Here is a 16,960-nt window from a genome sequence, read left to right on the forward strand (position 1 = left end):
TGCTTTAGTATGCTTCTCCTGGCTCAGAAGAGCTGGCCAATGGCTTGAGTGCTTAGGGCAGAATTTCTTTGGTTTTTTTTTTCTAGTTATTATAAAGGTGATGTACAGAGGGGTTACGTTACATAAGTCAGGTAATGAGTACATTTCTTTTTGGACAGTGCCAAATTTGTTGACTAGCAGTTCAGGCTCTCCCCTTGAGGGCACTTGCTAAAATGATTTATGGCTTCCACCTGAACCTATTAATATAGATTCTCTGAGCTTGGAAGTCCAGAAATAAGAACATAAACAACCTTTCCAGGTAATGGTCTGAGGATCATTTACTTGGCTTCTCAAATTCTTTTTGCTATCCTGATTTGACCTGGTGTTGGACAGGAAGGTGTTTTCATGGTCTGAAATTCATAGGGAGAGCATCTGCTATATAAAAGAACATTAAACCTCCTGGAAGGAGGTTTACTTCAGGTATACTTCAGGTATACTTCTACTTCTCTCTGTGTCCTTCACACCCATCCAGTACCAATGATGCTTCCTGTCTAGATTCCTTGGGCAGGGCCCCTGCCACTAGGCCATGCAGAGGACCAGTAGGTTGGCACCAATCAGAATGACAATGTGATTAAATATAGGTTCTGGTATCACAGAGCTAGTGTTGACATCTCTGGGGCTCAGCTTTGCTTGTGTAGGGCATTTCTAGAACTCACTCCACAGGGCTGTCGGGGGAACTCAATGGGACAATCAATGTACATGAAGCAGATGCACCCTGAGTGCATGCTACATAAAATTCTGTTTTGATGGGGATAAGGCTCTAAGCCAGGACACATGTGCAAAAGTTAAGATAACAGAGATTTTTTTTTTTCTGGGGAAGAAGTACTTGGCAGAGATGACATTCCTCAGTATATTACTGGCTGTTACAACAACTTGATTTGTTTGTATAACTTGAAGCGAGGTGACTGACAGAATTAGACTTTATAGGGAAGCAGATTTTCCCTGAATAAAAGGACAGACTTGAGAGAGAAGTGAACAGGAAAAACATGCAGTCTCAAGCAGGGCAAAGCTTCCCATCACTGGGTATTTTCAACCATGCAAGTGGCTAGACGTGTGGCAGGACAGCAAGGAGACAGAAGCAGGCAGGGAGGTGCCGTTTGGTCCCAGCTCTGTGATTCAGGACTCCAAGTTTATTTCAAGAGAGCAAGGGTCCATTAGAGAGAGAAGATGGGATGGTATGTGTGCACAGTGGCCCCCAGGCTGATTCCTGACTTCAAGCTGGGGTACCGCCCAATCACTGTCCATTTCAGAAGTAAAACCTTTTCCCTGTATCTCACGTCCAGTCATTTCAACTTTGCCTCTAGGACCACGTAGATCAAGGCTGGGTTCGCTTTCATACCACGATTCATCAAATACTTAAATGCTGGTGAGCAGGAACTCCATGCCCCTTGCCTCCCACTCACCAAACTGCTCATCAGTGAAGCACCTGTTGCCCAAGTCCTAGCTCCTACTGCAATTGGGATCTTTTATATTCAGCCAGACAGCGTGCCATTTGTGGTGAATGTTTTAATAGGTAGGCAGAGCTTCCTTTGTCTGAAATGTGCCTACACAGAGTACTGACTAAAAGTTTGCTAAGCATATTCATTGTTAAAGACTGCAGAGCAATGCTTAAGCTTCTTATGAGAAGTAACTGTTTTCAAATACCCTAAGCTCTTTAGAAAAATTACCAGGTCAGTTACAAATCCATTTTACCTCTTCACTGAGACAAGTGACTAAAGGACCACCTCCAGGGAAGTATTGAGTAATTTGTAGCAATTTGAGTTTGAGTAAAATTCTCTCAGAGCTCTCATGCCTGGGAACACAGGAAGCAGTGTATATATATATACATACATATATGTGTGTGTGTGTGTGTGTGTATATATATATATATATATATATATATATATATATATATATATGTTTGGGATGGGGAAGGAAATGGCTTCCTTGGGTTTGGTGATGAGATCCAGGGGACATAGACTCAACTATCTACTTACCAGGTGGGTCAGTTTAGTGCCTAGGGAGCAGAACTACTTAGGGCATGGGGCAGTGGTGGAGGTGTCCTATGGATCTTGAGAATCCATACCTTCCCAAGCCATCATTTTTTTTTTCAACCCGCAAGCTGGATTTCATTGGCAGACAGCCATTTGCTGATGCTTTTCTTAAATATTGAATTAGGAAATGCCAAATTATGAAATGCCTAGGTGCAGTGTGACAAGGTGATGAGCTCATTACAGGCTCAGGGGTATGGCAACAAGATCTAAAAGATGAACTGGAAAATGGGCCCATTGAAAAGAACCCAGAACTTTGGGCAAGGGAATGGAACCATAGACACATCAACAGAAGGGTGATGAGGTTGTCATAGAAGGAATCCATGGCTCTAGAGATGCAAGGTACCCAGGGCTTAGGGTAATCATTCGGTTAAAAATGGCTCATGCAAACATTTAAGGGCTGGCAGTGCCTGACAGAGAGCTGGTTAAGTGGACTAATGAGATGCACTTATTTAGAGTAAGTAATGGAAGGAAATTTAAGCAGTGCATGTGCACTCACAGGACTGAAGGCAAGGGCAGTTGAAAGGGTCTAATGAGAGGCAGAATGAGAGAAAGAGAGGATGGAAAGCTCCCTTGGGTCTCAGGTGTGATGAGTCAGAGATGCACACGGCAAGGTGGAAGATACTTGATTTGAAAGGATGAAGGACCAGAGGGGCATAATCCAACAAGCAGTCAAGGAAGCACAATGCAGAGAAGAGAGCAATAAAATGGCCAGGGCTGTAATTACTGTCTCAGAAAAGGCAGCAATGTCTCCAAGTCTTTGAGCTACAGCTTATATAAGGATAAACAACCCTTCCCTCCTCTTCTTTCCTTCTCACAGTCAGTGGCAGAGAAAATGAGCTACTGTTTGGTGTGAACATTTGAGTTTAGGTTTCTTCATGTGGGCCAGGTATGAGGGCAACTGGGAAATACGCTTGTCTGGTTACTATGGTGATTCCAGAAGTTCTTGGGAGATTCAGGCAAGTAGATGGAGCTGAATTTGCAAGTTGGTGACATGAATTCAACAGTCTCAGCCTGGAAGCAAGTGTCTGTCTCTGTATCCCACACCCAGGGCCTCTTCAACTGTCACCCCAAGCTCTGCTTTCCTTAGCAGCACTGCCATTCAAACTGTCAGCTCCCCCCCCCCCTGCAAGTCACCAGGGTCAACCTTTGCTAATCTGACACATGGTCTTGTAATTGCTGGTGGTGAATGAGTTCTGGATTTATCTAGGTACACAGGCGTTTCAAATAATCAAGTGCAGAAAGTTCTAGGCAAAGGAAGGCCAAATCACTGTTTTAGTAAAAAGAAGAGGGAAAAATCCCCAATCTAATTAATTAGAGTTTAAGCAATTTTCCATATGCAGGTGCTATAATGACTTCAATGTCTATTTTCCTCATTACTGATGCTGGTCCTCTAGCCTCTAAAACTTCCTTCTCGAGAAGCATTGTCTCGTGGTCACCTAGAAATCTACATTTTAATACTAGCTATTCCTGTTCAGTCACAGCTGGGGGATGTGATTTGTGCCTAATGAACTGCCCAGGAACTTATGAGGCAAGTTTGGGTTACTGCTCTAAAACAGAAAGCCAAGGGCATGAGGCTAAGGGGGATCTCAGCTCTCCCCAATTCTTCAGGCCCACTCAGCTCTTAACATTTGACACACCAGGACAATAAAATCTCTTGTCACGCGAGATGGAGAAGGGAGGACTTTTTTTGTTTGTTTGTTATGGTCTCTAGTACACCTGGCAACAGTTGACTTAACACCAATGTTTTGCTAACAGATGAGACTTGAGCCCCAGACTCTTTCACCAAACTATGTTCTTATGCTCAGGTCACTGGTTATGTTTTGTTCTTAATGGGAAAAGTATCCACTATTAGGTGGCACCATGCTTGTAATCCCACATCTCATGTTAGCAACATCCAAGTATTTACTGGTAGTGGTCTGACAGTGTGCCATTCCTGCACTGCAATCTGTTTTATTCATCCAGAGAAGCAGAAGCTGAGGGATGCTGGAACATTGCACTAAGACAGGAATCTGGCTTTAGATCATCCTACCTTTAGCTAGAGGCAAAAGGATTCCATTTTTTTCATCTTTCCTTGCCTCCTGAATTACCATTTTTTAATCCCCATCCTAAGGAGCTGGTAACTCCACCCAGCTATCACCTGCAGCAGACTCTGAGCCTGGCCCATGGACCTCTCCAGTCCACTGAGGGACGAGAATCCATATATCAAGGCAGGCCAATGGCATCTGCCCTGAGGAGCTCCTAATCCATGTCAAACCCTTCAGAAACATGGTATAAACCCTTCAAGCCATGTTTAGAAGCAGTCTAAACAGAGCTTCTCAGCCTGTCAATCAAAATATCTTGTGGCATCCATTCTCTTCCGTTGTAATTCTAGAATTTGCCAAACTGTCGAACCAAACAAACAAACAAAAATCACCCAAAAAACAAAAACCTCCTGTCAGTTCTCAATTAGCTGCACCATCGGAGAGGAACAGTGATGTGGCGGATTAAAAAAAAAAAAAAGGTTCTGCTTTGATTTTTTTTTCAGTAGATTAACTTTTCCAATTATATTTTTGCATAGCCTATTAACAGGCAATTCTACTCCCTGAGCACACAACTTCCTGTGAGAACTCGGGTGTATAGTAGGCAGTACACAAGTGTGCAGGTCTCAGGGAATGATAACACTGTTAGCTAAGACCTACATGTGGAAAAGGAAGAGGAAACCAATTCACAAACAGTAAAGCAAAATGGGAACTCTCCATGGACATGCAAACAAGCATATTAAAATGCTGGAAGACAAACTTTCAAGACTTATCTTTAGTGTTAACGGAGCTCGATGAAAAATAGGGCGTAGCAAGGAAGGTCAGTGAGTTACTGGGTGGTCTTTCAAGTAAGAAAACACTAGGCAAACAACACCAACACGTTTTACAAGAGAGTTTAAAATGAATTTTATTGTTTGATTTTACAAGTAGTCTTTAGAGGCTTCAAACAAGAACTCTGTTGCAAAACTCTAATAAATAGCTTGCCCCAAGTCCCAGAAGAAAATGGGAAACAAAATGAAAACAAAACTCAGAGGGGTAAGCAAGACACAGAGTGTGTGGATGACAGCAGTGCTTCTCATTTACAAAGGATTTCAGGCAATGCATAATCTCCTTCATACAGGTTAGAGAGAGGGACAGACAGGTTGAAATCTTTACAAAGTACTCTGAAATCTTCCTACTTCCATGATAGAAATGCCAACAACAGCATCAACAACAAAAATCCCATGGAGAAATCACAATTATAAATGAAACGGTAGCAGAAAAATCTGGCAGAAGGTATGTGCGGGGGTGGGAGGGAGCCCTCCTGTTCTCAGGAATGGAGTACAAACCAGTTGAGATTACTTAAGGACGGAGACTTCTAAGCACATACCACTAAGTTGGCTGAACATTCCCTTAGATCAGAGTCACCACTGAAGGGGCAGAGGGGCCAGTTTAGTGACAATTATGAAGGCATGAAATAAAAGTCTTCTCAAGTCAGTCAACACTGGCTGGCCCCCCGAGTCTTCATGCTCTGCAGGGGTGAGGCCCAGGGCCCCAAAACAGCCTGCATCACTAGACAGGGAAAACAGCACACTAATAATTTCTGCAGCAGAGTCCTTTGGATGGCCACAAAAGGATGCAGAAAATGCCGTGCTTAAATTTCACACTGGAGCATGCAGATTCCAAAAGCTCATTCTATTACAGTCATTGCTCCCAAGGACCAAGCATTAAAATGTTGATTTCTCCTAGAGAAGTTATTTATTTAGTCATTTTGAGAAGCAATGTTGCTACATCTCTTAAAATCTCTAACCACTACTATATACTTTTGACCAAAATGCATTCAACGTGTATACAGGTAAGGTTCTAGTTTGGCAGAATTTGGAAACCAATTAATGCTTGGAGCCAGGACTCTGTAAGAGAGGATGATTCCAATTTAGTGGGGTTTATTTAAGCCAAACTAAAAGGAGCCCCTAGAAAGAACAGGTAGAAGGTGACATCAGGGTTTGGGGTCAGAAGGGGGTGTGGCCTGCAGGCCTGGCAATATGGTGCCTCTCTGGGTTACTGGCTGGCTATTGTGAATGTCTCCAATCCTGCTGGGCTCTGGTGATAGGTCAAACAGTCCCAGCTCATATACAAGGGAGGTGGGACTTTTCTCAAAGATGCCCTCTCTGGTGTTAGGAAAGAAGGTAAAGAAAAAACCCTCCTACTCCCCAAATAAATGAGTTTAAAAAAGTGTTTATTTCTCTAGGACAATGATATTTTGCAGGATAACAGGGAAAGCTTGGGTTACCTGAAGTAGATCAGAAAGCTGATGGAAATACAGGCAGATGGGCCAGGAGGGACCTCATCCTAGGCCCAGTTTCTTTTTATACATAACAGATAAAGATATTGTGCAAAAAAATAAAGACATTCACATTTTAGCAGTTAAACTTTTATTTTACTCTTTAAAATTTTTATTTACTTTTTTGTTTTGCTTTTCTACAAAAGGCAGATAATGATTGTGGATCTGCAGTTGTGTTGTGCACTCCCCAGAAGGGGGCAAAGTGGGAAGCTGGGAAGATGCTCTGAGAATACTTTCGAAGGCATGAACGAGGGGCTTCAGGAGACCACTAGAGGGCGCGCCACCCCCTCTCCCCTCAGCAGCCCTAGCTCATATCTATGGTATTGAAGACCCACTCTGTGAACTTCTTCAGCTTGTCGGAGGCGTTCTGTGACTCCTCCTGCAACCTCAGGTTGTCCTCCCGCAAGTGCTGCACTTCCGCCTGAAGGTGGGCTTTGTCTTCTTTTTCCTGGGAGGTAAAGTAAGGCAGAATCAAACTAGGAGGGCTGATATTACCTTGCCCAGCCTTCAGGAGAAGTAGCTATCAATCCCTTCGATGAGCCCATTTCCATTCTTCATTCCATAAAACACCTGCCTACATGGCCTGGTCCCGGAGGCACAGCAGCTCTAAGCCCAGGGCCTCTACACAGATTTACTACTACAAGATTAGCTCGGCATGTGAACAATTAGTATGTATTTGTTAAGAAGGGCTGTCTTGAATTTTAGGCCATTTTTTTTTGGTGGCTACTGTCTTGATGAAGTCAGAGGTACTAAAGAAACAAGTGTCCACTGCTCCTATGCAAAAGCCTGAACAACAATGCCAAGGTAGAATGACACATTACACAGAGGCTGGGAAGGCCACAAGAGGGTCTAGATAGGCCTGACTGAGCTTCAAAGGCATTCGTAAAGGAGGGAACAATTACTCTGTATGTGCAACAGTGAAGGTCTCTGCACATTGTGTGTCAGTGGGAGTGGAGCTCCACACAACCCCCTGGACTCATGGACAGGACAACTGCATAAGGAAAATGCCCACGCCTGGCTCTACTAACACACTGACAGTGATAGTCAAGACAGAGTATTTCCAGACTGGGAATTAAAGAGAATGTGTACCTTCTTCAGATCTTCTCGAAGCATCTTCAGCATACCTTCCAACTGGTCCACTTTAGAAGCCAGAGTGGGAGAGGAATCCTTACTGCGGGAAAAGAGACAAAAGGCAATGCTGGCAAGTGCCGCCATGGCTGGGGTGGTGCTCTCTCTTCTTTAAAAACCTGAGGAGGCTGTATTTGTAACATGGATTTCAATGTCAAATTACTCAGTATGGCAACTTCATGTGCATCTCTACTTTAAAAGAGAAAAATGGTGATCTTAACAAAAGATAATACAGGATTGAACAGCAGTCAATCAATGGTTTCCTTTGTTAAGGATGATACATCTTCTGACAAAAGACTGCTTGGCTATGAGCAAGAAACGTCTCTGGAAGCACAAGAGGTATTTTCTGGCAGCAGCAACAGTCACATAGTGCAATGATTCCTCAGATCTCTTCTATGAGCTTGGTGCTTTGTGTAGGAGAGAGTTCAGGCAGAATCTGCTTGTGGCCACCAGGATAGGCAGGTCTCTGAGTCCCAAAACAATGGTCTGTAACCACTCTTGCGCCTGTAGCTATGCTTCTATACTCATGTCGACAACTAGTCTATATACCTCCAAATATTAAAAAAAAAATAACATTACATGTTTCAAAAGTTTAATGCCTTTAATTGTGTGCTATTACAATTGGCACTAGGCTTAACTGAGTTTTATTTAAGTGCTATTCAGACTAGTGGGGTCTCAAGGGAGGTGCAGGAGGCTGGAAGGCCAAGCAGACCACAGACCAGGGGTGCTTCCACAATCCAGACCCTCGGCTGCAGACCTCTGTCAACTCTTTATCTCCCCCTCACACCTGAATTTGAGCTGTTAAAAATTTCCTGCATAAATTCTAGCCATATGCATGACTTTAGATTCCTTCAACAGAGAACTTGAAATTTTCATTGAGAAAATGTGCAGCTGCCCTCTTCCAGAGCCCAAAGAAAAGAGGTGGTGTGCCCAAAGAAGAAAGGTGGTGACCCCAAATTGTCTCAATCATGGGATAATAGGCATTTTTTAAAGAAATTCTTTACTTCAAAAACCAAAGTTCAAGTTAGAATTCCTGATGTGAAGTGAACTGGGCTGCTGCCTTTCGCAAATTCTTAGTCTATAACAGACAAGGCCCACGTGGCCTGAAGTAAGGGCAGGCACCTGGCAAATGAATGATAATGACTTCTGAACTTTTCAGACAAGACAACCAAGAGATGACAATGAGTGGCTTTTAACTGGGAAGGGGTGGCTGCCATCCATGATGTGGGAAACAGGCTGGTCACACCTAGATGGGGGAAGGCCAGAGATGTGGCAGAATGGGAGCAGAAACAATGGCGTGTGGGGACAAGATGCCCAAGGGCCTGCCAGGCCTGACAAAACGCTCAGGCACTTGTCTTGTAAAGCTTCTTCAAAATGAATTCTGTGTCTGAGTGCACAGACAGTATGTTAAAGCACATTCGACCCCAGCTGCATTTGCTCAGTCCACTCTGAACGCGGAGTCCAACTCACCCTCATCCTAAGATTCTAAGACAACGGTCTCTCCCCCAAGAAAAGTCTGACTACTTCTCTTTATTGGAGATGTTATCCTGAGAAGGTCCATTCTGGACTCTGCTTTGACTCTCAATAACCAAACTGCTGCTCTGCTCACCTTTGCTATCTTAGTGGTGAGAGTGAATGAGGCATCTCTGTTACATTCACAATGCACAGGAAATCACGTGTGCTTTTCTCTTCTAAGCGCACGCCCCTGTAAGTTTGTTGAGAAGTCTTCAAACCTTAGTCCCATAGTCCATCAGTGTGACCACAGCAACCTTGCTTTTCCTATTATTGTCTGCTTTGACCACATTTAATAGATGTCTACCTTCTTTGTTTTTATTTAGTTTTATCTTATGAGACATGGCCAACTCTATATAGCTCAGGTGGGTCTTGAACGTATGATCCTCCTGACTCAGCCTTCTGTCAGGATTATAGGCCTGCATCAATTACACCTAGCTTACATCCCTGGATTCTTAATCGTCCTCAGATGGTTTTAAAGAGAGAGATTTCAAACTGGTGGGATTATTCTGTATGTTCCATGGCTGACCACTGGGTGCTTTCATATACAGAAATATAACACATCTAGCCTGTAACATCACCATTTTAAACTAAGAGGAAAACAGGAAACACAGTTTCTGCAGTTAAATGGTGGTCATCAAGTCCAGGCTTTCTATCCACAGAAAACCTGCTGAGCCTCCCTCCCTTGCTCATTCGCTTGGTGTGTTACGCGTCTCTCAGGCATATATATATAACACAGGGACTCTGAGGTGCATGCTATGATGTGGACATATTTATAGCATGGCCACAATGGCAGTTGGGGAAGTGATTAACAAACCAGATTCCAGGACTAAATTGTACAGGGCCCACGGACATTTAATACTAATCATTTTTCTTGCAATTACGCCCCCAGAAACAAATGATGGATATCCTACAATTTTGATTTCATAATTCAATAGTGAGAGATATTCATGATTTTGACCTTAAGTCATCCAAGAACAGTTTGTGTTTGCAGTACTCTGTTAGAGGGCGTTCTGACTAAAAAGTAAAGAGGCACCACCGCCAGGACGAGCCTCATTCGGCAAAACCCTGTGTCATCCATCTCCTCTGTTGCATCTGTTGCTATTGGGGTGATATGCAGGGCAGAGTGGGGCCTTACAACTGTTGACCAACCTGCTGTATGCCTTCATCTGCACCAGAGCCTGTTCATCAAGCTGGTCACTGTTGGACGCCGCACTCAGGGGGCGATGGTTTTCATCACTAGCAGCAAAAAATGAGGCTCTCTGGACTGCAAGGGAGAGGAGAAAACATACTGGTGATCTTATTTCCTAACCCTCACAGGGAGAAATATTATTCTGTTGGTTATAAAGGACCATAACATGGTAACTTCCTTTCATAAACTAGTTGCTATGAATCAGTTTTAGTCTATTCTCTCCCTGGTTATCTTATTTCCTAACTCTCACGGGGAGAAATATTATTCTTTTGGTTATAAAGAAGAGTAACATGGTAACTTCCTTTCATAAACTAGTTGCTGTGAGTCAGTTTTAGTCTATTCTCTCCCTGTTCATCAAAGTAGCTATTAACTAATGTTTCCCTGGAAAGAGGCCTTGTGCTAAATTTTGGACCAAGGCTCTTCACGCAGTGATGATGCCTGTGTACTGAAGTCTTGACCCTTCCTTAAGTGTGTTTCCCGCAAGATGCCTGGCCACTCTATGGCCCAGTAAGGACTCCTTGAAACCATGAAGTCACCACAGCTGCCACGTGGCTTTCAGGGAAGCATGAAGAGGGGATGGGGATAGGAAGGCTCGAAGAGGTGGCCTTTAACCCAAGTCCCTACTTTCTGTATTACAAATTCCTTCCTAAAATCCTTCTCAGATTAACCAACAATTTGAGAAATCAAGTTAATACTTGGGAATTTCCATTAGCTAAATAAACACAAAGGAGGCAAGGAATTCACTGTCCACTGCTCCCTGGTTGCTGGACTGCTGACTTCTAAAGCCTAGGAATTTCATCCCCAACCTGAAACTTGACAGAATAGCAACATTCAATTCTCCCAAGTAATACTAATAACAACTCCTCCCCCAATTATTTGCTATCATGATTTTATAAGGGGTATTTTTAGTATTGAATGTTTTGGAATGTTAAGAACAAAACCAGTCTTTACTCAAAGAAGAATAATTGGCAACCTTATGTCAAAAAATTTACTGCTTGTAGTTTTTTTCATTTTAGCAAAGTAGGACCACGCCAATCTGAGGCCTTGCATTATAGAACCTCCAGCCTAAAGCTAGTACAGAGTCAGAAGGCTGCTGGCACAGGAACAACACAGTCAGCAGGTATGCTACTGCACTAAACATGAAGGGCCAAGAAAGCATCCCACATCTATCCAGACTGGTCACAACCAAGTAGGTCAAGCATCCTGATACCCCCAACTGTGTGCTTGCAATGCTAACTTTGTGAAACATGAGAATTTACATTCTTATATGAATGCTGGGATGCTTTACCCTCTCTAGCTATGGGAGAAGTGAGGTATCCATGCATAGATTCCTGGGTGGAAGAAATACTAGGTTCCATCTTAAGCTGAGGAGACCATGTGCTCAGCCAGGGTGTTGCCCTACTGAGCACTCAATAACTGTTAGCCCCAGTGGGCCCCAGCTATGCAGGTGAAGTGTGCTCAGGATGGCAGAGTAGACAGATTTGATCTCACTCCTTGCAAATGACAAAATGGTGCTGCAGGTTCCTGAGCCATACTATCTGGATCATCAGTGGACAGACTCACCCTCATAGGCTTTGGCAGCATCTACCAAGTTGGACCAGTCCAAATCTGCGGCAGTGTCAGGCAGGGGCATCAAGCCAGGGTCAGGCATGGGCTGTCTTCGGGTCTCCTGGATGTCGGTGAGGGAGCTGTCTGAGGCCGAGAACTCCCCTGCACCAGGGGATAAAAGATAGGATAGTGCTTGTGCCCACAGTAGAACTACTTAAGACCTTACCCATTTCCCATAATGATTGATTTGTAAGCTATTTGTTGCTGGCTAGTTGTTGCTGGCATTTGTTGTAGTCTAGTAGGTTATTAGTGACCATTCTAAAGCTAACCTGAAATAAGAATTGACTTCTCTGTCTCTCCTCATTTTAAAAATAACTTTCCATCATCTCGCTCCTGGGAGTGAGTCATGAGAATGTAAATTTTGCACCCAGACAAAAGACAGTAGTTCTGCTTTGCAGGAGCCGTCTGTCTTCAGTTGGGTCTAGGGCAGCACTACTCTTTGAGCTTCTCCTCATGAAGTCAAGGGATTCAGGCTAGGAAGACCCCTATTCCAAGAAACAGCCAGCCCAAGGATGCTTACTACTGTTAGGGAGACAGCTGGATCTTTCATTTTTGTTTGTGCCAGTGCTGGGCACTGTCACTGAGCTTTGTTGCTCAAGGCTTGTGCTCTATCACTTGAGTCAGCTCTACTTCCAACTAAAAAAAAAATTTTTTTTTGGGGGGGGGGGGGAGTAGGAGTTAATTGGAGATAAAAAGTCTCATGGACTTTCCTGCCTGGGCTGGCTTTAAATGTGATCATCAAATCTCAGCCTCCTGAGTAGTTAGAATTATAAGTGTAAGCCAGCAGTGTCCAGCTAGCTGGTCTTACTATATTTTTATCTGGACTAGGAACCTGGATCTGACCGCAGTCTCCATAGGCTCTCTCCCTGAGACTGGAGAGGTCCAGTGCTCTGTGCCCTAAGAGTATCATGGCCCCCACAGCCAGACTAATGCAGGTAGTATGAGAAACAAATCCCAATATGTGCGACTGCTAGTTGACCAGAGGAGGCCCACAAGGGGGCTTTTGGATTGATACCTGTATCACTTTCCTTCCCAAGATCTGGGGCATCACACAAACAAACTCCTTGGTTATGGTGGTTTTCTTTCTAAGGGTGACAGTTTGTTGCATACAAGTACTCAATCTCTATAGCAGTGGACGTAACAACCTTAAGCTGTCTGGGCAGAGAGGAACACGCACTGGAGCCAGTTTGTGCCACCTGAGGGCACGCTGCCACTGCTCATGTTTATGGAGGCAGACAACAGAAAGGGAAGGCTGCAGGGGCAGGAGGGCACAGCTCAAGAGGCAGAAGCTGGGATGGAAACATGGCCAAGTGTGCAATTCCATGAGAAGGACATCTCAGAACATGACTGTAAGTCCCCCAAATGCACAGCTCAAAGTAGAACTTATACTTAAAAAAAAAATCTATGGCTCTACAAGTACCTGTTTAGAAGGGGTTAAAAAGTTTTCATCTCTTATGCCAGCTTGGTAAGCTAGAGTATATTTAGTGCTTGTTTTCCCTTTCAAATTACGTAAAGAACTGCTCTGAAGTGCAGCTGCTAGTTATTAATGTGCTTAAAATTAGAAAAATTATGAGTAAATGGAAGGCAGCAAATACTGGCAGATATTAAATGCTCATTCCTATTTAAACTTGCTCCCACCAAGGGTAAGTAGGTGGAACAGACAATTTTGTGTGTCACTCACAACCCTCTGCCCTTTTATCTCTGGGACCCAAATTCCCATATAAGGGGAAGAAACAAAACAAAACAAAATGCTTTTTCATCCCCCAAGTATTTCAGTGGTAGTCACTAAAGGAGCCAAGGGCAGAGAGATCAGCCTAACAAGGATTGCTTGAAATCATGAAATCACCCCAGCTGCCATGTGGCTTTCAGAGAAGCCAGAGGATAGGGTGGGAAGGCTGGAAGAGGTGGCCTGTGCCTTCCCTTCCTGCTCCCAGCACTCTGCAGGCTCACTCAGCCTTGACCCCCAGGGCTGCCAGTGACCTGGGAGAAATCTGGGAGCCAGATTTCCAGGCTGTTCTCTTGGAACGTGAGCTTCTTGGAAGAGAGGGCCCACTGTGATAACGGGCATGAAGACAGGGTGCACAGAGGGCTTTTTATTGTTTAAAAAAATTAAAAAAAAAAGGAATGAAATAGTATCCAAGTAAAACTGCAGGAGTAATGGGATTCAGCACAAAGTGGGAGGGACATGTTAAGTTACCATCAGGAGGCTTATTCTAGAGTCCAATGGCTGGAAGTGATCATTTCATGTGTGCATTTTGACTTACTGGGAATGACTTTCTGTAGCAAAGGAAAGCTAGACTTGTTCATATGTAGGTGGAAGAGGGACAGAGGAAGACAGCACCATGCTGAGTGTGTCTGCAGGGGTGAGAGGGAGAGGGGGACTGTGCTGCCAAGCAGTGTGGAGATAGGAAGACATATTTAAGAGCGTGGGTGCTCAAGAATGCTGCAGGGCAAACAGCAGGCTTAGAAAATACAGCTTCTGAAAAGGAGAATAAATGTGCATCTGAATAAACAAAAGAGAAAAGCTACAGCAGAATTCACAGAAGGAAAAAAAGATGGGAGTTAAGCGTTAGAGCATGGTGTGATTCAACAGGTGTGTGCTGGGCTAAGCCAGGGAAACTGCCAAGTGGATCTACACAGGATAAAGGAAAAGACTAAAATTTAAACCTAAAGTCCCCAAAACATGGTCATTAATGAACTGGAACCTAGTTAGGTCTCTGAGCAAACATAGCATAGATGAGCAAGTACCCATCTCCTTAACTAATAATGCTGGATGAAGGGATGAATCTTCAAATGGGTGGCTGACCCTGTAGGCAATATTGTCACAGCCTGGGAAAGACAGAGGACAATGGCAGGTCTGGCTTATAGGAGGCTGGGAATAGTTCTGAAAAATAATCTAGTGTTACCATGTCTACTCAGTCCCAGCAGGAGCTGGGATGTTGTTATTACAAACTTCCAGACTATTCCTTTGGAGATTCAACTTCAGCAGGTCTTGGGTGAGGCCTAGGAATCTGTTTTGAACAGGCATACCAGGTGACTGATGTGGGACAAAAGGGCTCACAGAAGGGAAGGGTAGGTGCATGGAGCGGGAAGCCCTCCACTGACCACCTGCAGTGGCAGGCACACTTACCATGCAATGACTTCATTCCTAAGGTGTATGACGGCCTCCGCAATGGCAGGGACTTGGGGAGAGACGGGTACGTGCTGCTGAAAAGGACATCGTTGGGCAGTGCTTGGTCCAGAAATGAAGCCCTTGAGGTGAAGAAGTGCTCCCTCTGGCTGCTGTAAATGCTCTCGTCTGACAGTGTCCTGTGCAAGGCCCGCCGTGAGATGGGCGTTGGGGGAAAAGGAGACTGAGGGGAGGACAGTGCGTGGAACTGGAAAACAGGGGAGACAAGCAGGCATCAGTGTCTGGCTTAGAAACAAGGTCTGGCTTAGAGCAAGGTTGGGGTAGGAGGGGTCATGTGGCCACTGTTCTAGATGAGCCCCTTCCAATTATGGGGCTCTCATCTATTTCCCCATCCTTAAGAAGAGGAGTTTCCAGTTGTTACTTCATTCCTTGGCTGCTGGAGGGTGGCATGGCAGGGTCCATCTGTAACTCAGACTTAGAACTTAGTGGATTTTATCAGTATTATATGCAGTGGATAAGAGCAAGACTTAGGGTCAGAAAAATGTTTTATTTGAATCCTCTTTGACTAAATCATGTAATCTCTCTGGGCTTGATTTCTCAGCTATAAAACAAGAGCACAACAGCTGGCAGGATTACCATACGTTTTAAGTGGAGTTCTGGCTGATCACAATACTGTTCGTCAGAAGTGGTAAAAAACATTTTGTATAGATACACAAATAAATTGACTAAAATGTGGTATATACAGGGGAAGATCCTAATAATGTGACTCCTTTGGACAACTAACTTAGTTTAATGAAACAAATACCAGGAAGCTGAAATGTGTTGTTGAAAGTGGGGGGGGGGGAGGGCAGATAAATGGAGAGAGGAAAGGTGGGCAGTTGTTGTATTCAATGGAAGGGTGGGCAGTTATTATATTCAATGTACATAGGTAAACATGGAGCCAGGCAACTTGAGCAGATGAGTATCATTGGAGAGATGGGGGAGAACAATGGAAAAGGTAACAACAATCAAGATGCACTATACTCTCATAAACTGACATGTTGAAATGAAATTCTTTGTACAACAACTTGTCAGAGCTACCCAGCAGGGAGAGCAGCCTCGGAAGTTGTCAAGTGATAATGTGCTTGCTGGTAACAAAGACATTTGATTATCAAAATAAAATAACTTGAGTAATAGATGACTCAATAAGAATTAATTATGAAGTTACATTAATTGAACCTCTCAAGACAGAAACTTTCAGTCCTCCTTTCTCAGCCTCCGGAGTACTGGGATTACAGACAGATATCACTGTGCCTGGATTCTATGTATGAAGTAACACAGAAATCAGTCTTATCAATGACAAATATTTAAACCAAAATGACAAATAGTGGGCTGGGAAAGTGGCTCAGTGGTAGAGCGCTTGCCTTGCATGCATGAGGCCCTGGGTTCGATTCCTCAGCACCACATAAGCAAGAAAAAAGCTAGAAGTGGCGCTGTGGCTCAAGTGGTAGAGCGCTAGCCTTGAGCTGAAGAACTGAGGGACAGCCCATGACCAGACCCAAAAAACAAAATGACAAATAGTTCCAGACAGGTTTCTTGTGGATAAGTTTTGACTTTGGTGACCAAACCAGATTTCAGTTGAGATTTCCACAAGAAGCAAAACTTTGAGAATCCTTTTAACTGAGAAACAGCAGACACAAACTGCAACCTAGAGACCAGCATGTCCTGTCCTGTGAACAATCAAGCTATCCCTCCTCAGGTTCAGGTCCTCATGGGCTGTTGTTCACATTGATGGGGAACAACAGGGGGTGAAGATGGGAAGAGGAGCAGAGTCGCTGTTGGCAGAAAGACACTAGGGTACTTTCCACCACAGTGAGAATGCAGAATGACTGAAAACGGCTCTCCTATAATACAAATCCAGAAACCTAGAGCTAGGTCCTTGCATATTTATGTTTAATAAGCCATGGGTTAATCAAGTCAAAGATACCACCACACAATAGG

The 16,960-nt window shown here is 44.0% G+C and overlaps 1 protein-coding gene across 9 annotated transcripts in view; it reads right to left on the reverse strand.

Moving 5' to 3' along the window:
* Positions 1-4,971: 4,971 nt before the first annotated feature.
* The window catches only part of Sipa1l1 (signal induced proliferation associated 1 like 1), a 332,505-nt gene continuing 320,516 nt past the window's right edge, over positions 4,972-16,960 (reverse strand). For all 9 annotated transcript variants that reach the window (XM_070030941.1, XM_070030933.1, XM_070030924.1 and 6 more), the window contains 5 exons: positions 14,981-15,227; positions 11,806-11,952; positions 10,203-10,317; positions 7,500-7,581; positions 4,972-6,858 (listed from right to left, as the gene is read on the reverse strand). In XM_070030941.1, the coding sequence (XP_069887042.1) occupies positions 6,715-6,858; positions 7,500-7,581; positions 10,203-10,317; positions 11,806-11,952; positions 14,981-15,227 (735 nt within the window). In that variant the 3' untranslated portion in view covers positions 4,972-6,714. The remainder of the gene's footprint in view (positions 6,859-7,499; positions 7,582-10,202; positions 10,318-11,805; positions 11,953-14,980; positions 15,228-16,960) is intronic.

This window comes from Dipodomys merriami, unplaced genomic scaffold (genome assembly GCF_024711535.1).
Source record: "Dipodomys merriami isolate MVZ:Mamm:240054 unplaced genomic scaffold, mDipMer1.0.p SCAF_1, whole genome shotgun sequence".
Classification (NCBI taxonomy): Eukaryota; Metazoa; Chordata; class Mammalia; order Rodentia; family Heteromyidae; genus Dipodomys; species Dipodomys merriami.